Source organism: Sturnira hondurensis, unplaced genomic scaffold (assembly GCF_014824575.4).
Source record: "Sturnira hondurensis isolate 20B ecotype Veracruz unplaced genomic scaffold, ASM1482457v3 Scaffold0022215, whole genome shotgun sequence".
NCBI lineage: Eukaryota > Metazoa > Chordata > Mammalia > Chiroptera > Phyllostomidae > Sturnira > Sturnira hondurensis.
The window spans coordinates 9,500,468-9,528,268 of NW_028094846.1; the positions used below are offsets into that span (position 1 = coordinate 9,500,468).

General features: G+C 39.2%; 1 protein-coding gene and 1 pseudogene across 7 annotated transcripts; one reads left to right on the forward strand and one right to left on the reverse strand.

Moving 5' to 3' along the window:
• The first annotated feature begins 677 nt into the window (after positions 1 to 677).
• On the forward strand, positions 678 to 27,738 carry TOR1AIP1 (torsin 1A interacting protein 1). 7 transcript variants are annotated; one of them, XM_037034881.1, is made up of 12 exons: positions 678 to 1,432; positions 4,135 to 4,212; positions 7,908 to 7,967; positions 9,008 to 9,052; positions 15,916 to 15,957; positions 17,018 to 17,104; positions 18,113 to 18,166; positions 18,879 to 18,980; positions 21,351 to 21,392; positions 21,958 to 22,026; positions 23,654 to 23,710; positions 25,883 to 27,738. In XM_037034881.1, the coding sequence occupies exons 1-12, from the start codon at positions 958 to 960 to the stop codon at positions 26,668 to 26,670; spliced, it is 1,899 nt and encodes a 632-aa protein (XP_036890776.1). In that variant the 5' UTR covers positions 678 to 957; the 3' UTR covers positions 26,671 to 27,738. The 7 variants fall into 7 exon arrangements, with proteins under 7 accessions (XP_036890776.1, XP_036890782.1, XP_036890779.1 ...); XM_037034887.1 differs by lacking the exon at positions 18,879 to 18,980 and having other exon boundaries at positions 686 to 1,432; XM_037034883.1 differs by lacking the exon at positions 18,879 to 18,980 and having other exon boundaries at positions 692 to 1,447.
• Positions 19,636 to 21,139, reverse strand: LOC118979237 (prefoldin subunit 4-like; annotated as a pseudogene).
• Positions 27,739 to 27,801: the final 63 nt, after the last annotated feature.

A 27,801-nucleotide genomic window follows, 5' to 3' on the forward strand; every position in this document is an offset into this window, starting at 1 on the left:
CAGCAAACTAAACGCAGGAAACCCTAAATCAAATGCAGTATATCAAGTCATGCCCCAAATCAAAGTAAAAATAACAGATCACAACTTAAAATTACAACTATCTTTAATTAACCAATGTATTTGTTCATTTCTTTGTCTGTAACACAGCAATAATAAGGTTCTGGAAGAGTGATGATGGAATACAGCTTTCATACAAAAGCCAGGAATGACCACTTTTGCTATGTGCACGTTTCGCAAGTGTAAAGCCACCCGACTATGTCTGCAGTTTCGACTGTGTACACTCTCAACAGGTGACTTAGAATTTAACTGCTCTCCTAAGGGGCCTGAAACCAAAAAGTTCTCCAAGACGACACCTGCAAAAAATACCGTTATCATCATTCCTCCTGCCGGGAACATTTCCAGCCTCGGCTAAGGGGGCAGTCGATCAAATAGGTTTCAGGTAACCTACGCCATGGTCCGGGGACGAGGACCGAAGTGTCTCCGTCCCCGTCATCCTCCGCCCCTCCAGAGACTTGGCACTGGGAGCCAGGCACGGGGCGTCTCCGGCGTGCGGGCAACAGTTGCCACGAGCAGCTGGGCTCAGGACACGCAATTTGCCCAGCCAGCTGTCCCTTCTCCGCTGTCCCCTCCCTCCCTCTCCCAAAGCCGAAGACGACGACGCCCTCCTCCCTCTTCTCCTCCTCTTTGGAGCCTTCAGCCAGGAGGCGGGAGTGACCCTCAGCAGCTGACCCAGCGCAGACACTGCCTCTCCTACAGCCCTCGGACACACCATGGGCCCAGAGGCCGGTTTGCAGCACAGCAGCGACGACGGTGGCGGCAGCCCCAGCGACTCTCAGCTGCCCCCCTGACCACCGCGACCACCGCTCAGAACCCCGAAAAGCCATCGCTACCAACGGTTAGTGACTCTAGGGCCCCTCAAAATCATCTTCGTGATAAACTCAAGCTACGACAACAACTATGGCGGGCGAGGGGCGGAGGGCGGAGCCGGTGATAGGCTGGGGCATGTACGTCACACCTAGGCCCCCCCTGCGGGAGGGAAGGCGCCGGCTCGCCCCTCAAAATGGCGGCGGCAGTGACGCGCCTGCGTACGAAATTACAACTCCGTGGCGCCACGGCCGGCGGGAAGTGAGGTTTTCGGAAGAGCCGCCGGAAGTGTACGGTGGCTCGGAGCCCCAAGTGGCCAAAGTAAAGTCCTCGATGGGGAAACGAGTCCAGATGGAAGAGTTCCGGCCCCATTCTGTAAAAGAGGAAGTGAGAGAAAGCGCCTATAACCTTCGGTCTCGGCAGCGGAGGCAGCCGCGGCTCGTGGAAGTGGGCGAGATGAAGACGCGAAGCGCTGCCCAGCTTGAGCAGCAGCTTTCACAGCAACGTCTGCAACAGCCATCACCGGTTACGTCCCGGAGAGGGTTACGGGACTCTCACTCCTCGGAAGGTGAGAATAACGGAGGTAACGCTCCCGCAATCCCCGTAGCGAGCACAGCGAGCGGCTTTCCCCGCTAGCTCCTCCCTGCCGGGGTTCGGATGGCTTTTTGGCCCCGATGGGGGTACGTCCCCTGGTCCGGTCCACCTCGCCCGCGGGTGGGAGAAAGGCACAGGCAAGAGGACTGGAAAGGCAGTCGTGTGGAGCAGTGAGCAGAGCCCGGGGGCTACGGGAGCTCTGCGCATCCCCAGTCATCCGTTTAGAGGGGTGTCAGGATTGCCTCTTCCTGCAGGCACGGCGAGTTAGGCGGCAGGCGGTTTCATTTCGCTTTACTCTGTCCTGCAACACTTTCTGCTAAAGCCACTTCCATTTCCTCCTTTGATTCTCAGAGGCCAGCGTTCTCCAGCTGTGAATTATGATTCTAATCCAGCCTTCCAGCCTTTTCCCATCACTGTCCACGTGGGGAGAGAGGGAGGAAATTTGTGAGTGGGTGTTTTGCGGGATAGTGTAGTTGGTGAACTGACTTAAGACTCCACCCAAATACATACACTGAAATGGGGTGGCAGTTATCCTGAACTTGAAGCCCCCAGTGCCTCATGGACTGGGGCTGATTGATCTTTCTCGACTGTGGTGGTCTGCGCCAAGAATTCGCCACGTTGGGGGGCCCGCGGTGTAATCCCAGGGGTTAAGGAGCCCTACAAATCAAGACAATTAGTTCTCATCTAAATGGGCCGAGAGTATACTGACAAAGTGAGTGTATAGTTTTACGTGAGTCACAGGTGAATCAACTCCCTTAATTCCGTCCTCTCCCACCCTGCCCCGAGCCCCCAATCTAACCGACACAGTGATGTTTCCTGTCAGCTGCCTGTAAGGCACCTGTGAGGTAAGAACCAGGGGATTTGAATCACAATGAGATTACAAAGACCATTGATGGCTATGAACCTGAACATGGATTTTCGGCTTAGAGCTGAGTAATACACTGCGCATTTGCTGACACATTTGAAGACGCTTTGACTTTCGAAACTTTATGTTAAAGATGTAAGTTACTATAGGGTGTGGTCACCCAAGACAGTTATTTGTGTGGAAAATAATACAATAACTAATATATAAGAATGAACTCTATGTTTTGAATACTCACAATTATAAATCTACTCTTGCCCCACCCTGTAAGTTTTTTTAAATTATGTTTTATTGATTATGCTATTATAGTTGTCCTGATTTCCCCGCTTTGTCCCCCCTCCACCCAACACCCCCCACTCCCTCAGGAAATGCCCCCACCATTTTTCATGTCTGTGGGTCATGGGTGTTGGTTTCCATTTCCTATACTGTACTTTATATCCCCATGGCTATTCTGTAACCACCTATTTGTACTTCTTAGTCTCCTCACCTCTTCACTAATTCCCCCCTACCTCCCTCCCATCTGGCAACCATCAAAATGCTCTCTATATCCACGATTCTATCTTTGTTTTTGTTTTCTTTAGTTTGTTTTTTAGATTCAGTTGTTGACAGATTTGTATTTTTTGCCATTCTGTTGTTCATAGTTTTGATCTTCTTTTTCTTAAGTCCAACATTTCATGTAATAATGGTTTGGTGATGATGAATTCCTTTAGTTGTTGGGGGGGTTTTGTTTTGTTTGTTTGTTTGGGAAGGTCTTTATCAGCTCTTCAATTCTAAATGATAGTTTTGCTGGTTAGACCATTCTTAGTGGTAGGTCCCTGCTCTTCATGACTTTGAATATTCCTTGCCTATCCCTTCTAGCCTGCAACATTTCTTTTCAGAAATCAGCTGAAAGTCTTATGGGAACTCCCCTGTAGGTAATTAACTGCTTTTCTCTTGCTGCTCTTAAGATTCTGTCTTTAACCTTTGGCATTTTAATTATGATGTGTCTTGGAGGCCCCACTCTGTAGTTTTATTTCCTAAGATTATAACATTTCTGACCTGTCATATATATTTGAAGGAACATGTTATACTTGAGTAGTTATGTTAGTTCTGTGTCTCCTTCAGTACTTGGAAGAATGCTCTGTATGTATTTTTAACAGTAGATATGTTAAATTGTACTGACTCACAGAGCCTACTGCAGTCAATGTAAATTACTTTTTTTTAACACATAAAGGATTTACGTCTATTTTAATATATCTAGAAGGATCTAAACATTTTTTACTCTTCTGCTCTCTTTCACATCATTTGTGACACTCTAGCCCAGTGATTTTCAACCTTTTTAATCTCATGGCACACAAACTAATTACCAAAATTCTGCAACACACCAAAAAATAATACATTTTTTTGCCAGTCTGATTAAAAAATAGGTATAATTTCGATTCATTCGCACCAGATGGCTGTTGTTGTGTTGGCTGTTGCCATTTTTTATTTGATATTCTAAGGGAAAAGAGGTCAGTGCCCCTAATTATATAGTCAGGTAGTGCATGTTTCAAAAATCCTTGCAGCACACCAGTTGAAAATCGCTGCTCTGGCCCGTATTTTAGATTTTCTAAAGTAGTATATATACTCTTGTTGTAAAGCATGAGTGAGGAGTAGTTTATTTTTTCGTGTTGCGTAGTTCTGACTAGTTCAATTTGTAAGTTTGGATAAACCTAATTTCACATTTCTAAAGAAATTCATTACTTGCATTTCTGCTCATACATTGCTGTTAATGCGCCTAATCTTTACCCAGATCATATATCTGAATTTTGACAACTGTTGTATCTATCCTGTAGAGAATGAACCATCTCCACAAACCATCCTAAGCCAAACAGTCTCAAAGAACACTCTGACGAGAACACAAGAGACTACAGGTGAGACGGGCGATTTGATTTTTTTCCTTACCTGCCAGCTTTTTTTATGTACAGATAATAGTCTGATTCATCAAGAGTCCCGAATCATACCATAGTCAGAGTTTTAGTGAATGTTTGTAATAAGTATTTTATTGAACTAAGCGGTGTGTCAAGAAAAGACAGTATGTACTTAAGTACCTAAGTATTAGCCCCTTCATATATGTCGAGTCACAGAACTGTCACAAAGCCCTTTCATTGTCCCCAAGTACCTCACTGTCACTCTCCCATGTGATAATTAGCTACCCAGTGATTCAGGTGGGTAAACTACCTCACCTGCCTTTCTTGTGACGTGGGTTAAGTGGCCTGCATAGTAAAATCATGACACAGTTTGGTCAGTTTTGTCAGTTTGATCCTTCATTTCATCAGATCTAAGACATCATCATCTTAAGACACACCACCCTTGGTTTTATGTACCACCTGGAAGGAAGAAATGCTGCTAAACTGTAACGTACCATGTTGTGTGCTGCGTCCCAGGGTCAGAGATGTGAATGTATTACTGAAAGTATTTGCATCTTGGAATTAGTGTGACCTGGACATAGGCTACATTTGATAATCAAAATTTTAAAAATTTAGGCCCTGGCTGGCATAGCTCAGTGGATTGAGCACGGGCCTGTGAACCAGAGGATTGCAGTTCGATTCCCAGTCAGGGCATATGCCTGGGTTGCGGGCCAGTTCCCAGCAGGGGATACATGAGAGGCAACCATACATTGATATTTCTCTCCCTCTCTCCTTCCCTTTCTCTCTAAAGATAAATAAATAAAGTCTTTAAAAAATAATAAAAATAAAAATTTAGAAAACTGCTTGGAAAAGCAGGGGGAAGAATTCACTTCAGGTATTAATGCTTAGTATCTTTTGTTTTAGTTCCATTTGTTTGCTTTTTGTTCTTGATGGTATTAGGATAAACCCATAATAAATGATTAGTTTTTGAAACTGATTATCTCTGGGTTTTTATTTTTTTTAGCCCAAATCCTGACATATTTTCTTATCCATTGCTTCTAAGGAGATTATTTGAAACTGTAGAGTTTCAGCTTTTCTGTTCTCAATTTAGAACAAAAATATATCTGGTTCAAGTTCAGTTCCCTTTATGTTTAATGCCTTGAATAGCCTAGACTGTGCTGGGATTATAAACTAGCGTAGAAGATGCTTTGAGTAATCACTGCTATACTCAGAGTTTCCAGGCCATTTGGAAAAAATATATTCTTGAAATTTCATTTACAGTAGATTTAATTGTATTATTTAATTGTCCTTTATTCCTGGAGAAGCAGTAATATCTCATTTTTTAAATTTATAAAAATGGTGGGGTTAAGTGAATTGATGTACCAAAGATGTTGAGCACGAACCTATAGACCATTTAAAAAATATTATATAGTAGAATGCCTTGAACAGTCTTTTCAAGTTCGCATTAGGTCTGCATTTAAGGATTGATAATGAGGTGCATGGCTGCATAATCTAGGGAAAGATCCCCGGATCTTGGTTGAGTTACCCACCCTTAGCCTCAGGCTTTATCTGGGTGAGTTACTGTGCCTTACTCACAAGGCCACTGCAGAAATGGTACAGTACATGCAGAATCACTTTGTACACATAAAACTTGGAGAAACAAGGTTTTTTTTTTCCCTTTTCATAGCACTTTACAAAAGATGTGAAGTTAATAAAATTTTGCTTAAACATGTCTTTTTCTCCAGAAGCTTATGCTATAGTTGGAAATGGAAAAGACACAACATTTCTCAGTGTAGATTACACTTTGATGGAACCCATGCATAGATTTGCAGGACTGTGTTGATAGTACACTGTGCGTACAGTCTAACTAGAAATCAGGTTAGGGCATCTTTGGTAGATTAGAGGTACTCAGGGTTCTCGTACTCTAAAAGGTGCTTTAAAATTTTTTTTTCTCCATCTAGCACTTGGCATGCTCCCATCTCATGCCTCTTCATGAAAGGAGAAAGAGTTTAAAGAATCATTAAGTAAAGACTTGTAAAGTCTGTCTAGCAGAGGAGTTATTAAACACGAGTCACTCTTTGATGGAGGACTGTTTTAAGTCCAAGTTTAAGGATAGGCCCTTTCCCTTCCTTACGGAACCGTAGACTTTCAGTGCAACTTAGTGTATTCTCTGGTTGTATATGGGACTAATGGGCTGGGGGCCAATGGGGTGCCCTGAGAGAAGGTTATCCGAAGATGCCCTTAAGAACGAAGACCTAAACCAAGAAGACAGTTTCTAAAACAACCTAGTAAAACAGCGACATCATTGGCCCTTTGATGCCTCCTCCTGGTACTGTCTCTTTCAGGCATCTTACATAGGGTTGTGTGTGCAGTGGCAAGTACAGGAAATGCTTCTTAAATGAAAAGGTGGGGGCTGAAATAGTAATTGATGACTGTAGATCGAGTTTTAGCTTCCGATTAAACCTGAAAAGGGTGGGAATAGAGGAGAAAAGGGGGGCAGTAGTTGTAATAGGGGGAATAGCTTCATTTTTCAAGCTAATTATTTATGTTCTAGATGCCTGATGTATGAAGTGCTAGCAACTGAGATGTTTCATAGAATCTTAGAGCTGGAAGATTGAGGGAAGTCATTCCTAAATCTTCAAAGTGTCTGTCAGTGTGGGTGTCCCTTTGTCCACACCAGTCATGGACTGATCACCTTCAAGATACAGGAATCATTCCCTCACTGTTCTGTTTTGGAGATAAGACTGATGACTTTATTTTTAGTATTGAAATAAAAGGTGCTTTGCTGTAACTGTTTCTTGTTGGTATTAGTTCTGCCTTTTTGAGCTACACAAAATCAATTCAAACGTTTTTCTGCATCTCTGTCTTTAAGATGTACAAAGACATGCTCAATGAATGTTTTTTGCACAGATGAATGTCGGTCCCTTCAGGACTTCTAGATGCTGTAAAGGGGAAAGTGGGTTAAGTCAGTGTTGTAAAAACATGGGCAGTCGGTGTAATGGAGGGGGCGGTGGCAGCCGGGTCTGTGTGCTTTTTGCATTTCTCACGCAGAGCCAGACGGAATACTTTTTTATAGAGGCAACTGAAATTAACCCAAGTTTAGGCCTATATTGGCATTGAGATTGTTATGTGAGCCTCTGACAAAGCGCACCTGGGATTTCTAGGCTGACGTTAGCTTTCTATTTAGTGAGATTGGCTCCCCCATTGACCCTGGGATATTGAACCATAGTCTGAAACAGGCCCTGGCTAACATCAATATCTTACCTAAAATGAGAATTTACATTCTTGGAGGGAATGTATTAACTCTCAGGGAGTTAACCCTGAAGTAAAGTATGGCATAAATAATCCACAGTAAGGGTACACTACAAATGGAATTTGGTTCTTTTTAATGAAAAATTTTTTTCAATTACAACTGACATTCAGTATATAAATTTGAGGTGTACAGTGTCAGATTTTCATTTTTAATTGAGAAATTTAGGAGAGTTTTGTTTGGTATTTCTTTCCTACAAATATGGCCTGCTGAGAAAAACCACTAATTTTTCCCTCAAGTTGAAATTTTTTATGGCAGGAAACTTGTCTCTAGTTCACAAGTGTATCCTTATACTTAACATAATGGAAAGCTCAGAGAAACCTTTTTTAATTAATAGATGATTGTATAATAAGTCTAGTATATTGAGTATCTTATTTTATATATTTTTGAATGTTTCCCCCCATATTAGTGATGAGTGAAGATATTTCAATCAGCCTGTGTAGACCCGCTCTGAGAAGTGCAAGATCTGGTAAGAAGTTATTTTGTTTGTTGGTTTCATGTTTTTATAAATACAATTTTGTTCCTGTGTAAGTAGTCTGTGTATTCCTGCAGTTCAGAATTCAGCATGAAATGTACCAATGTCAGTTTTTTGGGTATTCTTCCAGAGACATTTTATGGAAATACAAGGAAATTCACATATTAATGATCTTTTCTTTTTTTATTTACACAGATTTTAGCCCCATAAATATATTTTTAAATCTTTTAAAAAGATTTCATTTATTTATTTATTTTTAGAGAGAGGGAGGGAAAGAAACACTGATATGTAAGAAAAACATTAATTGGTCACCTCTCACATGCCCCCAACTGGGGTCCCTGGCCCACAACCCGGATGTGGGCCCTGAGTGGCGATCGAACCTGTGACCTTCCCGTTTGCAGTGCGACGCCCAACCCTCTGAGCCACACCAGTCAGGGCTGTACCTTTATAATGTTTGTTTTTATTTTTATTTAACATATTGTGACATTTTCATATAAGTATAGAAAGGGCTGCCTTCCTCATCCTTTGTAAGAGGTGTTTCTTGTATGTTGCTATGATTCTTTTTGGTAGCACGATAATTTTAAACTAGGGTCAGGGACTTTTCATTCTTCCCAGTATAAGGCTAATAAACAGTTCAGTACTGAGGCTTTGTGGCTAAGGGCAATGAAATTTCTCTGCCTCAGTTGCATTTGTTCTTGTCTAAAACCTTGAAAGGGTATTACCCTTTAACTATTTCATGACGACCAAAGAAAACTAGTAAAGTCATTCCAAATAGTCTTCTACTTCGTTTTCAGAGTTTTTTGGCCCATAAATATGTTTATTATGGGAACTAAAAAGGAAGTTTATTTATGTCCACATTAGATTTCTACCTCTCAGTCATATTCTATAAGAAAAAAAGTTGGTGATTTTTTTATGACTACCAAGTATTACAACGATAAAGATCTGTTAAGGTTTTGATGATGAACCTGTGGCTAAGAACTGTATGATGCATTTCCTTTCAAGCTCTAATCGTTTTCTCACTATCTCTCTTGCAGATTCAGCATGCAAAACAAATGGAAATCCTGAAATGAGTGAATTAGGTTTGTTAATTTCTCATGTTTCTAGGTTCTTTTTGAGGATTCTGATGATCAGTAGAATAGAGGAGTATACCCTTTCGGTCACTGGTTTGAGAATAGCCCTTTGCTCATTATCTGGGTGTGTGGAGCACTGTCCCAGTGACCAGGGCCTTAGTTTGTAATGCTGCTCTTAAAATGCACGTAAGAACAAGTGCGTTTTAATTTTATTTACCCTTTGGTAAATGTACACAGTTGAGAGAAAGGAGATAACTTACCAGTTAAGGTTTTTCTTGAATTATAAAGTGAATTTGAGGTGTTTTTCATAGTAAGTTCAGTGTCCTTTGCCATGTTTGTTGATCTGGTTTAAATTCTCTTCAGTGGTGGGCGAGGTTTGGTGTTTTGTTTTTTTTCTTTCGTATAGGACATGAAATACCAAGGTCTGTGGCTTCAAGTGAATGTACATTGATTGTGGTTGGACTTAGTTTTAAGTTAAAGTTCTTTTCTAAATTTGGAGATGAGTCAGATGGAGGGAAGCTTCATTTTGCTTTATAAATAGTTGCAGCTCTTTTTAAATTTATCTTCCACTTAAGCTCAGGCTAATTTCTATAGAGACTTCAGGGTTTACAGGGTCTGGGTCCTGAGAGTGACTCGTGCAGTATGTAGCTCCATGTGGACTTTTATCATCCCCAGAGTTTCTCAAGTGCCACATTTGCAAACTGAAAAAAAAAAAGAGCTTATAAGTCAGACTGTTTTTTTAATCTTTTATTTCTTTAACTAGAGATTTGTGGGATGTGTTGGTGTGTGGAGTGTTTTTTTTTTTCTTTAATGAATTTACTGGGGTGATTTAGTCAGGCCCTTAATTGGAAGAGAACTTGGAGGTAAAATAATTCTGCACTTTTACTTTCTATGCTAGAGTTAGAAATCATTTTATTAGGGTTTTAGAATAAAAACTAACTTTAAATCAAGCATTTTCCAGTTTAAAGGAAATTTTTGTGAGATTAATAGAGAGAATAAAATATATCAAATGGCTGTTCATGATGTTTGAATACTAGTAATATTCACCAGAGGAGGTGGTTGTAAGTGATCTCTTCTAGTACCTTTTCCCAACTGGTTGAGGAGGTTGGAAAAGTGAAAACTTACATTTCATTATTGCTATGTGTCTACAAATTTGTCAAAGCCACAACTTTTATAATTTCCTAAAATAACTGAATTAAGGGTATTATTGCTCCAAATGGGATTTTAATTTATCAAAGCTTCTGTATGAACATAGGGAAGAGTAATAATATCTATCTATCTACACACACACAAAGTGTGAGGCAAAAGTAGCTTTACAATTGTATATGAAATACAGATTTTATTCTTATATTATTTATTAATTACTGTACTATTTTTTTTTTAATTTTATTTATTTATCTTTAGAGGGGAAGAGAAGGAGAGAGGGAGAGAAATATCAGTGTATGGTTGCCTCTGCCGGGGACACACAATGTATCGTGTGTCCCCTGCCAGGAACTGGCCTGCAACCCAGGCATGTGCCCTGACTGGGAATCGAACTAATTACTGTACTATTTTTTATATGAGCAACCATAAAGCTACTTTTGCCCCACCCTGCATATATTTTGGTGTGTCCATATGTATTTTTTATTTAATGTTTTAAACTTATGCTTATAACAGCCAAGAAGTTTAAAATAAGGGAAGCTGAATAACAAAAGAAGGAAATGAAATTAAAACTAATGTAGTCATGGATGCTGCTGATTCATTATCAGATTGCATATAAATATTTTGCAGTTCAGGTTAAAAAGGTGAAAACAGCCCTGGCTGGTGTAGCTCAGTGGATTGATCGTGGTTCAATTCCCAGTCAGAGCACATGCCTGGGTTGCAGGCCAGTTCCCAGCGGGGGACTCATGAGAGGCAACCACACATTGATATTTCTCTCCTTCTGTCCTTTCCTTCCTCTCTAAAGATAAATAAATAAAATCTTTTTTAAAAAGGTGAAAACAAATGGAATTTTTAAAACTTTGTATGAAATCTAATTATTAAGCGCTAATTTCAGATGAATTTTTTTAAGTTACTAAGTAATGTTTTTTTTATTGGAATCTGAAAAATATAACCTAAATCCTTAACTGAAAAGCTTTTGTTCACCAATCCTAAAATCTATTCATTCATTAAAACAAACTTTTTTTTTAAGAGAGAGAGGAAGGAGCAGAAAGAGAAACATCAATTGTTGTTTCACTTATTTATGCATTCGTTGATTGATTTTTGTATGTGCCCTGACCAGGGATTGCAACCTTGGCGTATCAGGATGACGCTGTAACCAACTGAACTACCCAGCCAGGGCAATGTTTATTTTTAACCACCTGCTATGTCAGTGACAGCCCCAAATGCTAGAATTAGAAATATTGAATCCCCAAAAAGTATAAAAATTATTAAAAATTAATTAATGTAATTGATCAACATCAGCAAGCTAAAGAAAAATTACATGGTTAATGGACAGATGCAGGGAAAGCATTTAACAGACTCCAACACCTGTCCATTATAAAAACTCTGAATAAACTAGAAATAGAAGGGAACTCTCTCAGCTTGATTAAACTACAAAAAAACCTTACAGCTAACATACTTAGTGGTGAGAAACTGAAAGCTTTGTAACATTAGGTACAAGGCAAGGATGCCCTCACCACTCCTTTTCAGCATTGTGCTGGAAGTTCAAGCTAATGCAATAAGACATGAAAAGGAAATAGAAGGTATAGCAATTGGGAAGGAAGAAATAGTAAAACTGTCTATACAGATTCCCTTTCTCGGGTGATCATCTATGTAGCAAATCCTAAAGAATGGGCCAGAAAGTACTGAAACTAATAAGCAGTTATAGTAAGGTTGCAGTATAACAAGGTTAATATGCAAAAGTAAGTCATTTTTCCTATATACAAATAATGAGCAAAGGGAGTCTTTTTTAATTTAATCTTTATTGTATTTTTTTATTACCATTTAGTTCCCTTATACTTTCCTCCCCACAGCAGTCACTACATTGTTGTCCGTGTCCATGAGTCCTGTTACCTTTTTGCTCAGTCCCTCCCTCCCTCACCTCCCCTGCACTAGCTGTCATCCTGCTCTCCACCTATGAGTCTCCCCATTTTCCTTGTTAGTTCAGTTTATTCATTAGATTCCACATATGAGCGAAGTCTTATGGTATTTGTCTTTCTCTGCCTGGCTTCTTTCACTTAGCATAATGTTCTCCAGGTCCATCCACACTGTCACAAAGGATAATTTTTTATTTTTATTTTTTTTTTTTTACTGCTGGGTAGTATTCTATTGTGAAAATGTCCCACAGCTGCTTTTTCCACTCATCTACTGATGGACACTTGGGCTGCTTCCGTATGTTGGTGATTGTAAATAATGCTGCAGGGAACATAGGGGTGCTTATGTTCTTCCAAATTAATGTTTTGGGTTCCTTCTGATATATTCCCAGAAGGGGGATCGCTGGGTCAAACGGCAGATCCATTTTTCATTTTTTGAGGTATGTCCATACTGCTTTCCACAGTGGCTACGCCAGCCCGCATTCCCAGCGGTAGTGCAAAAGGGCTCCCCTTTCTCCACATCCTCTCCAGCACTTGTTTGCTGATTGATTGATAGCCATTCCAATGGGTGCGGGATGGTATCTCTTTGTGGTTTTAATTTGCATTTCTCTGATGATTAGCCACGTTGAGCATCTTTTCATATGTCTGTATGTCCTCCTTGGTAAAGTGTCTATTTAGGTCCTTTGCCCATTTTTTAATTGGGTTGTTTGGTGTTGAGTTTTGTAAAGTTCTTTATAAATTTTGGATATTAACCCCTTATCAGATGTATTGGCAAATATGTTCTCCATTCTGTGCATTGTCTTTTCATTTTGTTGATGGTTTCCTTTGCTGTGCAGAAACTTACATGGTTTTTTTTTTTTTAAGATTTTGTTTTATTCTTAGAGGGGAAGGGAGGGAGAAAAAGAAGAAGAGAAATACCGATGTGTGAGAGAGACACCAGTTATGTCTTGCACGCCCCCAGCTGGCCATCTAGCCCCCAGCCTAGGCATGTGCCCTGACTGGGAATCAAACAGGTGACCTTTCAGTTCACAGACTGGCACTCAGTCCACTGAGCCACACTAGCCAGGGCCAAAACCTTTTTAGTTTGATGTAGTACCATTTGTTGGTTTTTTCTTTTGTTTCCCTTCCCTTGGGAGACATATCTGATAAAATATTGCTGCAAGTATTGTCTGAGATTTTGCTGCCCATGTTTTCCAGGATTTTTATGGTTTCAGGTCTAACATTAAGTCTTTGATCCATTTTGAATTTATTCTTCTGTGTGGTATAAGAAGTTGGTCTAGTTTCATTTTTCTGCACGGATATCTCCAATTTTTCCAACACCAGTTATTGAATAAAATAGTTTTAGCTCATTTTATGTGCTTGCTTCCTCTTTTGTTTGTTGGGGGTTTTTTGATTACTCCTTCAATTTCACTATGTGTAATCTCTCTATTCAGCTTCTCTGAATCTTCCTGATATAGTTTTGGAAGATTGTATGTTTTTAGGAATTTATCCATTTGTCCAAGTTGTCCAGTTTTTTTGCATATAGTTATTCATAATATTTCCTTAACAATCCTTTGTATTTCTTTGGTATCAGTCGTTATTTCTCCTCTTTCATTTCTTATGTATTTTTATCCTCTTTCTTTCTTTTTTTGTTTTTTTACCTTGTGAGTCTGGTTAAAGGTCTGTCCATCTTGTTTATCTTTTCAAAGAACCAGCTCTTGGATTCATTGATGTTTTGTATTGCCTTTTTAGACTCTACTTCATTTATTTCTGCTCTGATCTTTATTATGTCCTTCCTTTAACTCACTTTGGGCTTTGTTTGTTCCTCTTTTTTCAGGTTCCTTTTAAGTGTGACGTTAGATTGTTTGATCTTTTTTTGCTTTTTTGAAATAGGCCTTTATGAGTTTTTTTTTAAGGATTGCTTTCCTTGTGTTCCACAGATTTTAGATTGCTGTGTCCTCATTTTCATTTGTTTCAGGGTATCTTCATTTCTTCCTTGATCTACTTGCTGACCTACTCATTGTTTAACAACATGTTATTTAGTTTCCATGTCTCCGCATGTTTTTCCAGTGTTCTTATGGTTGATTTCCAGTCTCATAGCATTGTGATCAGAGAAAATGCTTGGTATGATTTCGGTCTTCTTTAATTTATTGAGACTTGTTTTATGTCCTAACATGTGGTCTATCCTAGAACATGTTCTGTGTGCAGTTGAAAAGCACATATATTTTGCTGCTTTGGGGTGAAATGCTCTGAAGATAGCAATTAAATCCACTTGATCTAGTGTGTCTTTTAAGGCCACTGTTTCCTTGTCAAATTTTGTCTGGAAGATCTATCCATTGACATCAATGGGGTGTTAAAATTCCCGACCATGACTGTATTTCTGGAGGTCTCATCTCTTCACAGTTAGATGTTGCCTGGGTTCCTTTCCAGCTCTGGTGCTGTGGGGAGCCCAGCTTGGGGTTCAGACCCCAGCTGCTGAAATATCCCTCCAGGCTAAACGCTGGTGAGAATGTGGAAGAAGCAGCTCGTATTTATTGCTGGTGGGAGTGCCGCGTGGTGCAACCACTCTGAAGGAGGCTTTCTAGCTTCTTAGGAAACTAAACGTATTCTTACTATATGGTCCAGCAGTCACATCCCCGGGTATGTACCCAGGGAAGTTGAAAAGATGTCCTCACAACAACCTGCACACAGATATTTATAGCAGCATCATTCATAACTGCCAAAACTTGGAGGCAGCCAAGATGTCCTTCAGCAGGTGAAGGGATAAACAAATTGCTACGTCCACACAATAGCGTATTATTCACTGCTGGAAAGAAATAAGCTATGAAAGGACATGGAGGACCCTTAAATGCACATTACTAAGTGGAAGAAACTAATCTGAAAAGGATACAAAGTGTTTTGATTTCAACTACATGATATTCCAGGAAAGGCTAAACTAATGAGGTAGTACGTCAAAGATCAGTGGTTGCCGAAGGTTTCGAGGGTGGGGGAGGAGTGAAGAAGTGAAGCACGGGACTTTTAGGGCAGTGAAAATAATGTGTGGTATCTTAGTGATGGATACCTGTCCTTACACGCTTGTCTAAATGCACAGATCAACACCAGCAAGAGTGACCCTGTGTAAATTCCGTCCTTTGGAGATAGTGATTTGTTGTTTATGTAGTGATTTGTTAATGTATGTTCATCAGTTTTAACAAATGTAACATTCCGGTGGGGATGTTGGTAGTAAGGAGGTCGCAGGTGTGGGAGCGGGGAGCACACAGGATGTCTCCACTCAATTGTGCTGTGAACCTTAAATTGCTCTAAAAAATAGTCTCAATTTAAAAAAGTTGTTTTGAGTCCTTACAATGTGCAGCTATGAACAAGACTGAGGAAGTAGTAAAAGGGTAGTAGACCGGAAACCAGAAGAGCCAGTATTTAAGTCCATCCGTATCACTCCTTAGTCCTGACACCCTTAGACAATTCCTGTGGTTGAGCCATAATCTAAAAGGTGTATTTATTGCCTTACGACTTTGGGAAGCAGATAACAGGCGTGTTTTGTTTTTCTTAAACTAGCACCTAGAGTGACTGGTGTAGTTATGAACTTAGAACTTATTGTTGCGCACACAGGTTACATTGTGGAGTACAGATAGACCTGTGGGTGAAGGGAAAACAAACTTTCTGATTTTAGTGTGCATCAGCCCTATCTCCGAAAGCCTGGAGGGAAATATCAGTCTCTTTTTTGAGTTAACTAAAATGCAGTTTAGTGTGTCTTTATCTTCACTTACCCTAATGTAGGTGCTCTTACTGTATACCTAAGCTTCAGCTTTTGAGGTCACATCCATGTCTGCTTTTCTCATTTAGAAGCCACCAGTGTCCAACAGCAGTCCAGTTTCTCTGAAGAAGGTATTTTCTTTTAAAATGTCTTACAGTATAGTCTACTTTTTTGTTAATGCTATAAGCAATTTTGATGGATACTTAAGAGAACAGAATATAGTGTCTTTTCCTTCAGGAAAAAAATACTCTTGCTTATCACATGGACGGATGAAATACTGGAGAACGAGCATTGATAGCCTTGATGTGCATTTTAAGCGTCTGTTGTCTGAGTTAATAATTGCAAGCAAAGCTAGTATTTTCAGTTTCTGACATGTGCTGGCTCTTGATTATTTTTATTAAGAGTTTTCCAAATTCTCACAGTGAGTCTGTATATGAATAGTACAGTACAATTTAGTCCTTTTTGAGGCCTACCATAATCTCATATTGGTCACTTGTGGGCTGAAATGTTTGTGTACGGGCATCTGTATAACTTCCGCAGACACAAGCACTCGCAAACATGGACACGAATGCGTACATGCACTTGTCTTCGAGTTTATGCACTAATAAGTAAAGTCAATGAGATAAAGATTTTCCACTACTTGAAACTCATTTTTTTTTACTTTATTTCAAAGCCGCAGAATATTATCTTATAGATATTACTGTGAATATTTGTTTGGAATATAATTATATGCCTTAGAAAACATAGAATAAATGAGCTTAATTTTAGCTTATTTAAAACTTTGACACAGAATAGTAAACATAATAAAGCATAATTGTATATATGATAATTTAAAGGATTCATTTTAATGAATCCTTAAGCCTGGTGTGGCTTAGTGGATTGAGCACTGGCCTAGGAACCAAAGGGTCACTGGTTCAATTCCCAGTCAGGTCATATGCCTGGGTTGCAGGCCAGGTTCCCCAGTATGGGGTGCATGAGAGGCAGTAGCAGACACATCGATGTTTCTCTCCCTCTGTCCCCCCCTCTCCCAAAATAAATAAATAAATAAATAAATAAATAAATAAATAAATAAATACATTTTTTAAAGAAAGATTCATTTTAATGTTGAATTGCTTGTTTTTATTTTTTTAATCCAGATCTTTAGAGCATTAGAATAAAGGGTTTACTGGCGTATCCTTGATTTCTTTTCAGGGGACACTGAAGAAGATGATCAAGACATCTGTGACAGCACCCACACCACTGTTAAGGTCAGCTCCACGGACCCTGTTGCCTCTAGAGGTAATACTGCTTTATACACATACGATTCTTGTCTTAGGAGCTGTCTTTTTAGTCACAATATAAAGGTGTCCTGTGAATTTGCTTTTTTAGAAAATACTTCAAAATATTTTATTAAAACTTTTAAAGTTGTATACTTTTATTTTTTTTAATTTAATTTATTTATTTTTAGAGAGGGGGAAGGGAAGGAGAAAGAGATGTAGAGAAACATCAGTGTGTGGTTGCCTCTCACATGCCCCCTACTGGGATCCAGGCCTGTAACCCAGGCACGTGCCCTGGCTGGGATTCGAACTGGCTACCCTATGGTTTGCAGGCCTGCACTCAATCCACTGAGCTACACCAGTCAGGGCTACAGTTGTATACTTTAAATATTTATTAAAATTACTGATTTCATCCCTGGCTGGTGTAGCTCAGTGGATTGAGCTCGGGCCTGCAAACCAAAGGATCGCAGTTCAATTCCCAGTCAGGGCACATGCCTGGGTTGCAGGCCAGTTCCCAGCAGGGGACGCACAAGAGGCAACCATACATTGATATTTCTCTCCCTATCTCTTTCCCTTCCCCTCTAAAAGAAAAGTTTTAAAAAAATTACTGGTTTCACTTGTACATCTGATTAGTAATATAAAATGCCTAAATAAATAAATCACTTTTTAGCCTGATTTGATGTTTATGGAATACAATATTTTTGTGCTCCCAAGAAGAGTTCTTTGTAGTTTTTTAAAAATTTGATAGGGAAACTGATCACCTTGGCATTAGTACTCACTACACTGTCAGGAGTGTTACTTAGACTTTCAAAAACTTTAATATACTTAGATAGCTACTTTTATCTCTGAGTGGTTCAGTTTGTCAGTTGGGGTTTATCTGAATATTTTTACTATTTTGACTACTCCTTTTTCTCTTGTAAAATGTATATTTTTTAACTTTTTATTGTTGTTCAATTACAGTTTTCTAAAATGTGTATTTAAAAGGTCAAGTATGCTCTGTATCGCACTCTATGTATTTTTTATTTTTTAGATCAAACCAGCAGATCCGATCCACATTCTGAACCATTGTGGCAGTCACCACAGAGTAAGTAAGGCCATGTTTTACACTCACTCAAGCCTACCTGTGGGCTTGGTCGATGCAGTTCTCATTTTTAAAGATGAGAACTCTTTTGCAAGTTTAATGTAAAATGTACAAAAAAGGGTGTGGTGAATGCTTTAAAAGCCTCATTCTGCATCTTAAATTTGAGTTAATTATCTCTATATTTAACATTGAATTTAAATTTAAAGAAAAAAAACTTCTTTCAATGGTTTGTTGAATATTCTTCCTTGCAATATAAATTTGTTGATTATTTTTAATTAACTAATGTAGTAGTTTGAGTCTACTTATATAGACATTCTAATAAGGATATAAAGTTTTATAAGCAGTATAACTTTAACTCTTGCAAAAGTGGAATAAAGAAGGTACAAATAAGGTGTAGTAAAAAGTTAGTGGTAAGCTAGGTAGTAGGTATATAAAAGTTTTATAGACTTGCTTACAACTTTGTAAATTTTCATAATAAAATCAAATACTGGGAAGTAATGTGCTAAAAAGTGAATAATGATTTGTTTAGGATAGAATCATTAGTGACATTTTTCTTTGGTTTTTTTGCGTGTGTGTTTTGCAGATTATCTGCAACTAATATGTACTTCCTTTAGGTTAAACAGGAATGATACTGTTTTCACAGTTTTATCCTTTTCACAGTTTTATCCTTTATTTTTTTTATCCTCACCCATGGACATGTTTTCATTGCTTTTAGAGAGAGAGGAAGGGGGAGAGAAAAACATCGATGCCGGAGAGAAGCATCGATTGGTTGTGCCCACACCTGGACTGGGGATCGGGGATCGAACCCGCAACCTATGTATGTGCCCTGGCCAGGAATGGAACCCGCAACCCTTCGGTTATAGGATGATACTCCAAGCAGCTGAGCCTCACCAGCCCAGGGTCTTTTTTCACAGTTTTAAATGTAGTCCCAGAATTTGAGTTATTAATAGATAAAAATATATATATAAAATCTTCAAGGACTATTTCCTTTCATATCATCTTTTTGAAAATACGAAATTCTTTTAAAAGAAAAAGTGTTGGGAAATCTGTTCTCTTTTTGTTTCGCTTTTATTGCTTAACTAATTTTAATAACATAAAATCCCTACACTTGATAGAATTGATATGCAAAATATATAAACGAATACCCTGTTCTTTTAGTAATACAAAATAAATAAGCAAGACGTGAAAATTTATTTATTTTTAGAGAGAGGGGAAAGGGATGAGAAAGAGAGATACATCCATCAGTTGCCTCTCACACATACACCCCCACCGGGGGTCTGGCCAGCACCCCACGCATGTGCCCTGGCTAGGAATCGAACCAGTGACTCGCTGGTTCATAGTCTGGCACACAATCCACTGAGCCACACCAGCCAGGGCTAAATGAAAAAAAAATTTTTAAAGACATTTTTGCTTCCCATATTATTTCAAGGGAAATTATCATTTGACCAATAGTCAAGTTTATTGAACAAATTTTAAATATTATAAAATATTTCACTTTTGTCAACTTCAAGGTTTATTTTGTCCCAAATTTTGCATGTAGCTGAACTTTCAAATCTGCTAACACCTGTTGAATTGATTCCACTCTGAATTCTGAGGTGTCAGTCTCTTCTTAGAAATTTTTCTTTGCTTCTCCTAACATTTCTTGTGTTCCTTCTTGACAATGACTAATGAAGACATCACCAATTTGATACGGTGAAATTAAGAAGTCATTATCTGCAATCATGGTGTCCTCACAAGCAAATTTTAAATTTTGGAGTTGTTTCTGTTTTAACATCTATTTCTTCCTTCAGCTCTGTGATTCTACTTGTATTCTGTACGAATGTGTTTATCTTTGGTTGGTTTTCAAAAGTAACATTGGCATCTCCTGTAGCCACCTTCTTCGTGGTGGCCGCCAGCTGGGGGACTGTGGGAAATGTTTTATAATCACTGTGTTCATGGAATTCCACTTTATATGTACATTTATATTAGTTTCCAGTAGGCTCTCGGTTCGTGACTTAAAAACTTGAGAGGTAACAAAAATGAATAAGCTCTTGAAACAAAAATCATTTGTGAAAAAGATACTGTGAATCAACTTAAAATATTTGCCCTTTGGTTTTCTAAATCTTTGATTTTGGAAGTTCTTAAATATGTCTTCCTATATAAATCATGCTACACTCATGCATTGGAATACTGTTTAGCTATGAAAAATGAGTTAATTCTGTATACTAATGAACATAGGTGATCAACATGTATTTCCTTGAATCTAAGATACCATTGATTTTGGGCATCACTGAGAAAGGAAAAACATCCAGTGAAACTGACATACTGTTGATTGCGTAGCCCTAAATCTGAGGGGTTTTTTTAGAAAGAACTTCCTAGAATCAATGAAAGGAAATATAAAAAATTATGTGTATTTTTTAAAAAGCATTTTGTTAGTATAGACTAAAGACAAATCTGGAAAAATATATATCTTTTGTTCATGATATTTATACATGTAATGTTTTGCACATAGTAAGCACTTAATAGATATTTATGAATTTTTAAATTACACTTTTTTTTGAAAGGTGCACTTCTTTTATAGCTAGTATATATTGCATTTGTGTTCAGAAAAAAATTAGGTTGAAAATAAATTTACATTGATGGGTAGAAGTCCATTTCTTCAGGACAGATTTGGAAATCTACCTGTTAGAATTGTGATTCCGTTTTCTAGTTCCATTGTATCACTTGACAGTTGTCCTTAAAACAACCCCAGAACGTGTGTCTTTTATTTCATAGCCGAGCAGGGTCCAAAATCTGCCTCTGTAACACACAGTGTTACACGTAGGTGCCAGAGTTTATGTATCAGCCCTACTTCTTCGAGATGTGAAATTGGGCAAGCTATCAGTTTAAGTTTCCTTATTTGTACAATAGGAGTAATACTGGTATTCACCACATAAAGTGAGAGAATCAAGTAAAATTGCACTGACCTGGTAAACATTCAGCACAGCTCATCATCATTTTGATGGTATTGACCCTACAGCTGACCTCTGCTTACCCAGTTCTGAGCAGTGCGAGGTTTAGAAGAGGGGGAACAATTACGTATTGTGTATGTTTGGGACCGAGGAAAGAAAGGGTTTTGGTTTTGTTTCTTGGATTTGTAATATCCGTAGTAAACAAGCACATCTATTTCCAAGTGTTCTCGGACCTTATTCTCGGTTTTCTGTCTCAGGTCGAGACTTCGCAGCTCTGGATAAGCCACGTTTCGTGCTAAGTAAGTGGCTGGTGGGTGGTTCTTTATTAGTCAACCGATTCTGACCTGTCTTACGCTGCCAACAAAAGGTACTACCAGGATTTTAAGTCACTTTATTCTCTTTGCCTTTTAATTCACCACACATTGGTACTACCTGTGGTAGTTACTCAGTGGTGCGGAAATATGTTCAGAACTATTTTACTGAAAGTAATTTATTTGCAAGAGTAAATGGTCAGCTTTTTCATCTTAAATAACATTTAAATCAAGTTCAAGTGTTCCTGACCTCAATCATTCTCACAGACCCACAGCAAAGGACTTGCACAGATGTGTTTCTTAGGTGATTATGCAGGAGTGGGTTAAAGTAGGTTTACAGTTGTGAGTACATGAAACAATTTGTTCTTGTGTTATTAATTACTTATTTATTATTATTATTACTAACCTACTTTCGCTCACCCTTGTGTATTTATTTGTTACCTATTTTGCTGGGAAATCTCATCCTCACAGATGTAGTTTTATTTAACGCTGGAGTATGGTGTGCATTCTCAAAGTACGTTAAATTACATTTTGATATATGTATTTGCTTCAGGCCGGGGATATCAAAAATCCTCCCTGGAATGGGTTGAACAAACTCCCCAGATAAGGACAAGGATGCAAAGTAAGTCGCTGAATCTCTGCCCATTTTCAAAATAATTGTATTTGCTGTTTTTCTTGATTATTTAACATACAGAACATTGAGTTCTTCAGATAAGCATATAGATTGGGATTTCACTGGTAAAGGGAAGCCGTGGTTACTCGTTCAGCTGTTTCTATCTGCTTGGACTGGCGGGGGATGGAGGGTGCAGTGTACGGGATGATGTGAGCAAGCTGGGGCGGGGGGGGGGGGAGCGGGGGGGCATCCAGGCTTGACAGGTTGTCTGGCCTCCGCACCAGCAGTACAGCCTATGTGTGATGATGAGCGTCTGCTCCTATGACGGTCCCTGGTCTCCGTTTTTAGCAGACTTTGTTTACTTTTATGTAAGTAAACTTGGAACAGCTTTACATACTCATTATTTTAAGTAATAAAGGCTGAAATTCACAAGTTGTATTTTCATGTTTAGGCTGAGGATGGATTAGAAGTCACAGAATTTAAGAGCTACCATAAATAGATGTGATAAAACAATCATACTGTGAATTCAGTGTCCATCATAATCTCTGTAGCGATGAGTTTATCTTAAACCTCGACTGTAAAAAAAACGCTTCGCCTCTCTGCCTCCTGAGCCCTCTCTCTTCCCTGTTAAAATCTGCGGCCAAGCCAAGAAGGATGGAGGGAAAAGGAAAAGAGCCCTGATAGTCTTTATTAGTTTCCTAAAGTGATGGTTGAGGAAGAGACTTGATGAAATTGTGAGAAAATTATTTTTGAAACCTGTTGTTTAACCACAAACCTAAGATGGATTCACTTGTCTATTGACAGAAATGATGACCCGTTTTTTTAATGTAGCTTTTATTTATTTCATTTAATTATTTTCAGTTGCAGGTAACGTTTAATATTTGATTAGTTTGGGGTATACGACCTAGTGGTTAGATGTTTATGTAACTTACAGAGTGGTCCCTCCTGAGTCTAGTGCCCACCTGACACCACACGCAGTTACTACAACATTATTGATTGTGTTTCCTCCGCTGAACTTCGCGTCCCTGGGCTGCCATGTGACTGCCAGCCTGCACTTCTCAGTCCCTCTACCGTTTTCGCCCAGTCCCCACCGATACAGTTGTTTAAAACTACTGATAATCGAAGTGGTCAAAAGCACCAGGAAACTTTTGAATCAGTCTTGAGCCAGGAAACAGGGTTAAGATTGAGCTCTGCCTTCAGGCGCCTCACCGAGGTGGCTGCACATCTGGGGTCCGTGCGTCCTCTGCTCCCTCTTTGCAGCATCGTCGCCAGTCAGGTGTCGCGCGTGTCACTGTTTCAGGAAGAGTGTTTCCCATCATTACAGTTGTGCTTGCTTCTTTCATCTTTCTAACTTCACGACTCCCGTGCAGTAATTTGGGGCAGATGCTTCAGGGCTCCCTCTCAAGGCGAATGTGTTCTGTGTACTTGGTGCTGGGCCACCTCCCGCAGTCAGGGCTTGCGAGGGGGCAGGGCGCCGTCTCGGGGCGCTGCTGTCCTAACGGGCACTTCTGCTGCTTTCTGCTCCTGGCCAAGCTCCGCCTTTTTCTCTCCTGATGGAACTTGAATTTTCTGTGTCTGTTGGAAATGACTTCACATTGTGAAACAAATTGATAGCCTTTATTACTCTTGTTATTAGATAACAGCATTCAGAAATCAAAGCTTGGAAACCAGCTTCCATCACCCTTCAGCCAACGTAAGTTTGTTCAGTTTTTATTGAGTCTCTAAAACTGGTGATCCACGATTGTTTTTATTTTATTTTTTCAGCAAAATAACTTACTGCTATTTGAAGAATTGTATTTTAAGCACTTCAGCAGAACAAGTATATATTTTTACTAGCAGTGAGATTCTTTAAGGATAAACTATATGAAATGACATCTGGTTTTCCTCTTCATTTTATTGTCCACGAGACTGAAAGTGAAAGTTAATAACTAAACTTACTAATACTATTAACTGAGTGGACTTTGCTGAGCCAAAAAAAAAAAAAACACAAGTCCCTACAGAGCATACATAATGGAATTACCTTCGGTTTTAAAGTCCACAGCGCTGTATTTGAATTAGATTGGACCACTTACCTTCTTTGTAGCATTGGGGGAAAGTGTTATTTTCTAAGCCTGTGTATTATCCTGAGTGAGTACTGAGAAAGTAACATAGCAGTGATTCTCAGAATTTTTGGTCTCAACACTTTCCACTAGTGAAATTAATCTTTTTTTAAAAAAATAATATGGAGTTGTACATATTCATACTTAACTAAAATTAAAATTGAAAATTTTTTTCTTATAATACTACTTTATTTTTAAATAATTTAGTAAGAAGATTGATGGGTTTCTAATCTCTTTAATGCCTGGCTTTAAAAATAGAGCTAGATTCTCATAACCGCGTCTGCATTTAGTTTGTTACAGTATATTATTTTGATTGAAGTATCCACAGAAAATACAGCTTTATAAAGAAACGTAGAATTTTAATGGCTTCAGATAATTGTGGATATTCTTATTTTGATACTCTCCAAACTCAACAAGTGTTAGTTTCTAAATGTTATTAGAAATTTGACATCTGAAACCACGTCAGTGAACTTTTTGTGTTCTCTAAAATCCATTGGTCATTGTCGTACTTTGGATAGAATCTCATACACCGGTCACTTGGAAAATATTGATTCACTAAGTTATGTAGTTCTTCCGAATGTTGAGGCATTTATAATATAGTATTAAAAAGGTTACATTTGTTAGTACCACCACCAAACTCAAGAAAAAAGTCTTTAAGAATTGTGAGCTTTCAGATGGATAGTGGCAGAATCAATATTCCCACAATCCTGATTTTCACTGGAAACCTTGAATTTCATAATTGGCAACAAATATTGTCAGTTGTCAGGATCACCTTATTTTCAAGAAAATGTCTCTCAGATATGCGAGTCTGGCCAACCATAGTTTGTCACTTGTTTCAATTTAAAATCCCATGAAAGGCACTAACTAGTTCAGCTCACAGCCCAGTTGCACAGACTTCCTTTCCCGAGACCACCGCTGTGCCAGGCCGTGTCAGAAGTGTTCCTCGTGTGCTTCCTGGTTCTTCACACCGAATGTTAAGACTTGTACTCAAGGGCTGAGCTTTAATAAGAAATAATTTCATCTCAATTTCAACTGCTTTATGAAGGACATTCTGAAGTGAAACTGGTAACCCTGGATGCACGGCTGGGAAGGGGCAGAGACCATACCAGCAGTGCGGTGCCCCCGCCCTGTGATGTGTTCTGCAGCATCCCTTGTTTCTCATGGTGGTTTTTCTAATTTTCCCCTCTAAGACCTTTTATTATTTCGGCAGTGAAGAGACATATGCATGTTTATATGTGTAACTTAAAAACCATACATATGCGCCCTGGCTGGTGTAGCTCAGTGGAATGAGCACGGGCCTGTGAAGCAAAGGGTTGCCGGTTCGATTCCCAGTCAGGGCACATGCCTGGGTTGCAGGCCAGGTCCCCAGTGGGGGGCACGTGAGAGGCAACCACACATTGATGTTTCTCTACCACTCTTTCTCCTTCCCTTCCCCTCTCTCTAAAAAATAAATAAATAAAGTATTTTTTAAAAACCCATAGATATGGGATAAAGATTTTTGTAAAAGCATAATAAATTTTCTTTTTTCACTTTTTAATTTAGATATTTTTAATTTTTTAATTATAGTTAATACACAAAGTTATTTTCGTTTCAGATGTAACCCCAAATTTCTTTCTTATTTATTTAAGAAAGTAAATTATCAGCTCCTTTCTTTAAATTCCTCTTTTGTCTAATGGTTATAAAGCTTACGATTGGTTGTGCAAGTCACTTGCCCTCGAATGTAAGAAACTTATATTTGTATCTGTCGTTTCTTTTTGCCTGAGCAGACGTGACTAGACAGCCCAAAAGTGCATCTGTCACCAAGAGAAAGTGGTGGATTTGGCTGATACTTCTGCTTGTTCCTATCCTTGGGTATTGGTGGTACACTTTCCCTCCCGAGGTGGAAACCGCTGCTGTTCAAGAGTTCCAGAACCAGATGAAACAACTTATGAGTAAGTACCAAGGTCAAGACGAGAAGCTGTGGAAAAGGAGCCTAACATTCCTGGAAAAGCATCTCAACAGCTCCCAGCCGCGGCCTCAGCCTGCCATCTTGCTGCTCACTGCTGCCCGCGATGCTGAAGAAGCACTCAAGTGCCTGAGCGAGCAGATTGCTGACGCCTATTCGTCCCACCACAGTGTCCCTGCCATCCGGATCGATGGGACAGGCAGAGCTGCTCAGGACAGTGATGCCGTGAAACTGGAGATGGACAGGAAACTGAGCGATGGGTTCCAGAACGGCCACAACGCAGCAGTGGTCCACCGCTTTGAGTCCCTGCCCGCAGGTTCCACCCTCATCTTCTACAAGTACTGCGACCACGAGAACGCTGCCTTCAAAGACGTAGCCTTAGTCCTGACTGTCTTGTTGGAGGAGGAGACACTTAAAACCAGTCTGAGCCTAAAGGAAATTGAAGAAAAAGTGAGGGATTTCCTGAAAGTCAAGTTCACCGACTCTAACACACCCAATTCCTACAAACATATGGACCCAGACAAACTGAGTGGGCTCTGGAGCCGTATCTCCCACTTAGTCCTGCCTGTACAACCTGAAAATGCCCTGAGAAGGGGCATCTGCTTATAAGGGGTGACAGAAGAGAGATCATGTCTCAAGGCCTGAGAGTTTTTCAGACTTTCTAACCAGAGACAGAATTCAGAGCTCTTTTTGAAAGAACTAGTTTCTTTTTTAAAGGAAGTTAAGTTCTTATGTAAGCATAGAACATCTAAATCATTTATCCGATTACCTGTCATTTGAAAGAAACATATCCCTGTTGCCATTGAGATTTGTATTACTGGTGTTTGAGAACTGTGAGTTACATGCAGTCTCTTAGAAGACTGAGTAGGTTCTAGGCTGAGTCATCATTGGTGTTGTATGCCTAGTAAGAAAGACTAGACAATTCTTCCTGCACATCCCCCCAATTTTTAATTGTAGACTTTCTACAGTTCGTTGAGTTATTATAAGGCAGTTCCCTAAATGCAGCTGGGGGTTTTCCCACTTTGTTTTCTTTATGTCATTTAGGTGGGAGTTCCTTGGTTTCTGGTTATAGGAACAAAAGGAATGAAAGGTCATCTCAGTGTGTGTTTGGGGTTTTTTTTGTTTTTTTTCCTTTTGTATTTGGAGGGTGGGGAGAAGGAGGCAAAGGAAAAGAGAGAATTTGTGGAATGGGGAAGGAAGGGGGGGGAATAAGTCTTTAAGATGAAATGTTAAAATAAGCCTTGGAGACTTAAATTAGTCACAGTTATCTGAACTCAACTCTCAGTGACTTCTGTTGGGATTTGTTTTTCATGTGTTCTTTTTTAACCTTTTAAGAAATGTTTGGGCCTCCCAAAGCTTTCAAAGTATGTCTATCACAAGGTTAAGCGTGCTTGTTCTTTTGAGTGTTAAGGGCAGGTAAGCTCAGAGCAGTTTATTTTGGCTATGTTTTGAAGCTTTTTTATTTTAATTAAGACATGTCGTTTCTGGGGAAGGGGGGTGGGGGAGGCATATAATTTCAGGAATTGGTAAACTGTTTGCTAACCAGCTTTCCTGGCCTACTGAAGGATTTAATCTTCTGTGTGTCCGCTTGTTGCCATCTAAACCCTTCAGTGACACTCTAGGAACAAATACTGTATAAAGATTTTTCTCTGCACTTGATACATTTTATTAAGAGTGCCTCAAGCCAAAAAAGAAAGTGAACTTTACCATATATGAAGAATGTTAAAACGTACTATTGTA

Excerpts from the sequence above, each read along its gene's own strand:
- TOR1AIP1 (XM_037034881.1), top strand. The coding sequence starts at position 958 with ATGGCGGGCGAGGGGCGGAGGGCGGAGCCGGTGATAGGCTGGGGCATG. Across the intron at positions 15,958-17,017 it reads GTCCAGTTTCTCTGAAGAAG|GGGACACTGAAGAAGATGAT; the intron begins GTATTTTCTTTT and ends ATTTCTTTTCAG. Across the intron at positions 18,167-18,878 it reads ATTGTGGCAGTCACCACAGA|AGAGAGAGGAAGGGGGAGAG; the intron begins GTAAGTAAGGCC and ends CATTGCTTTTAG.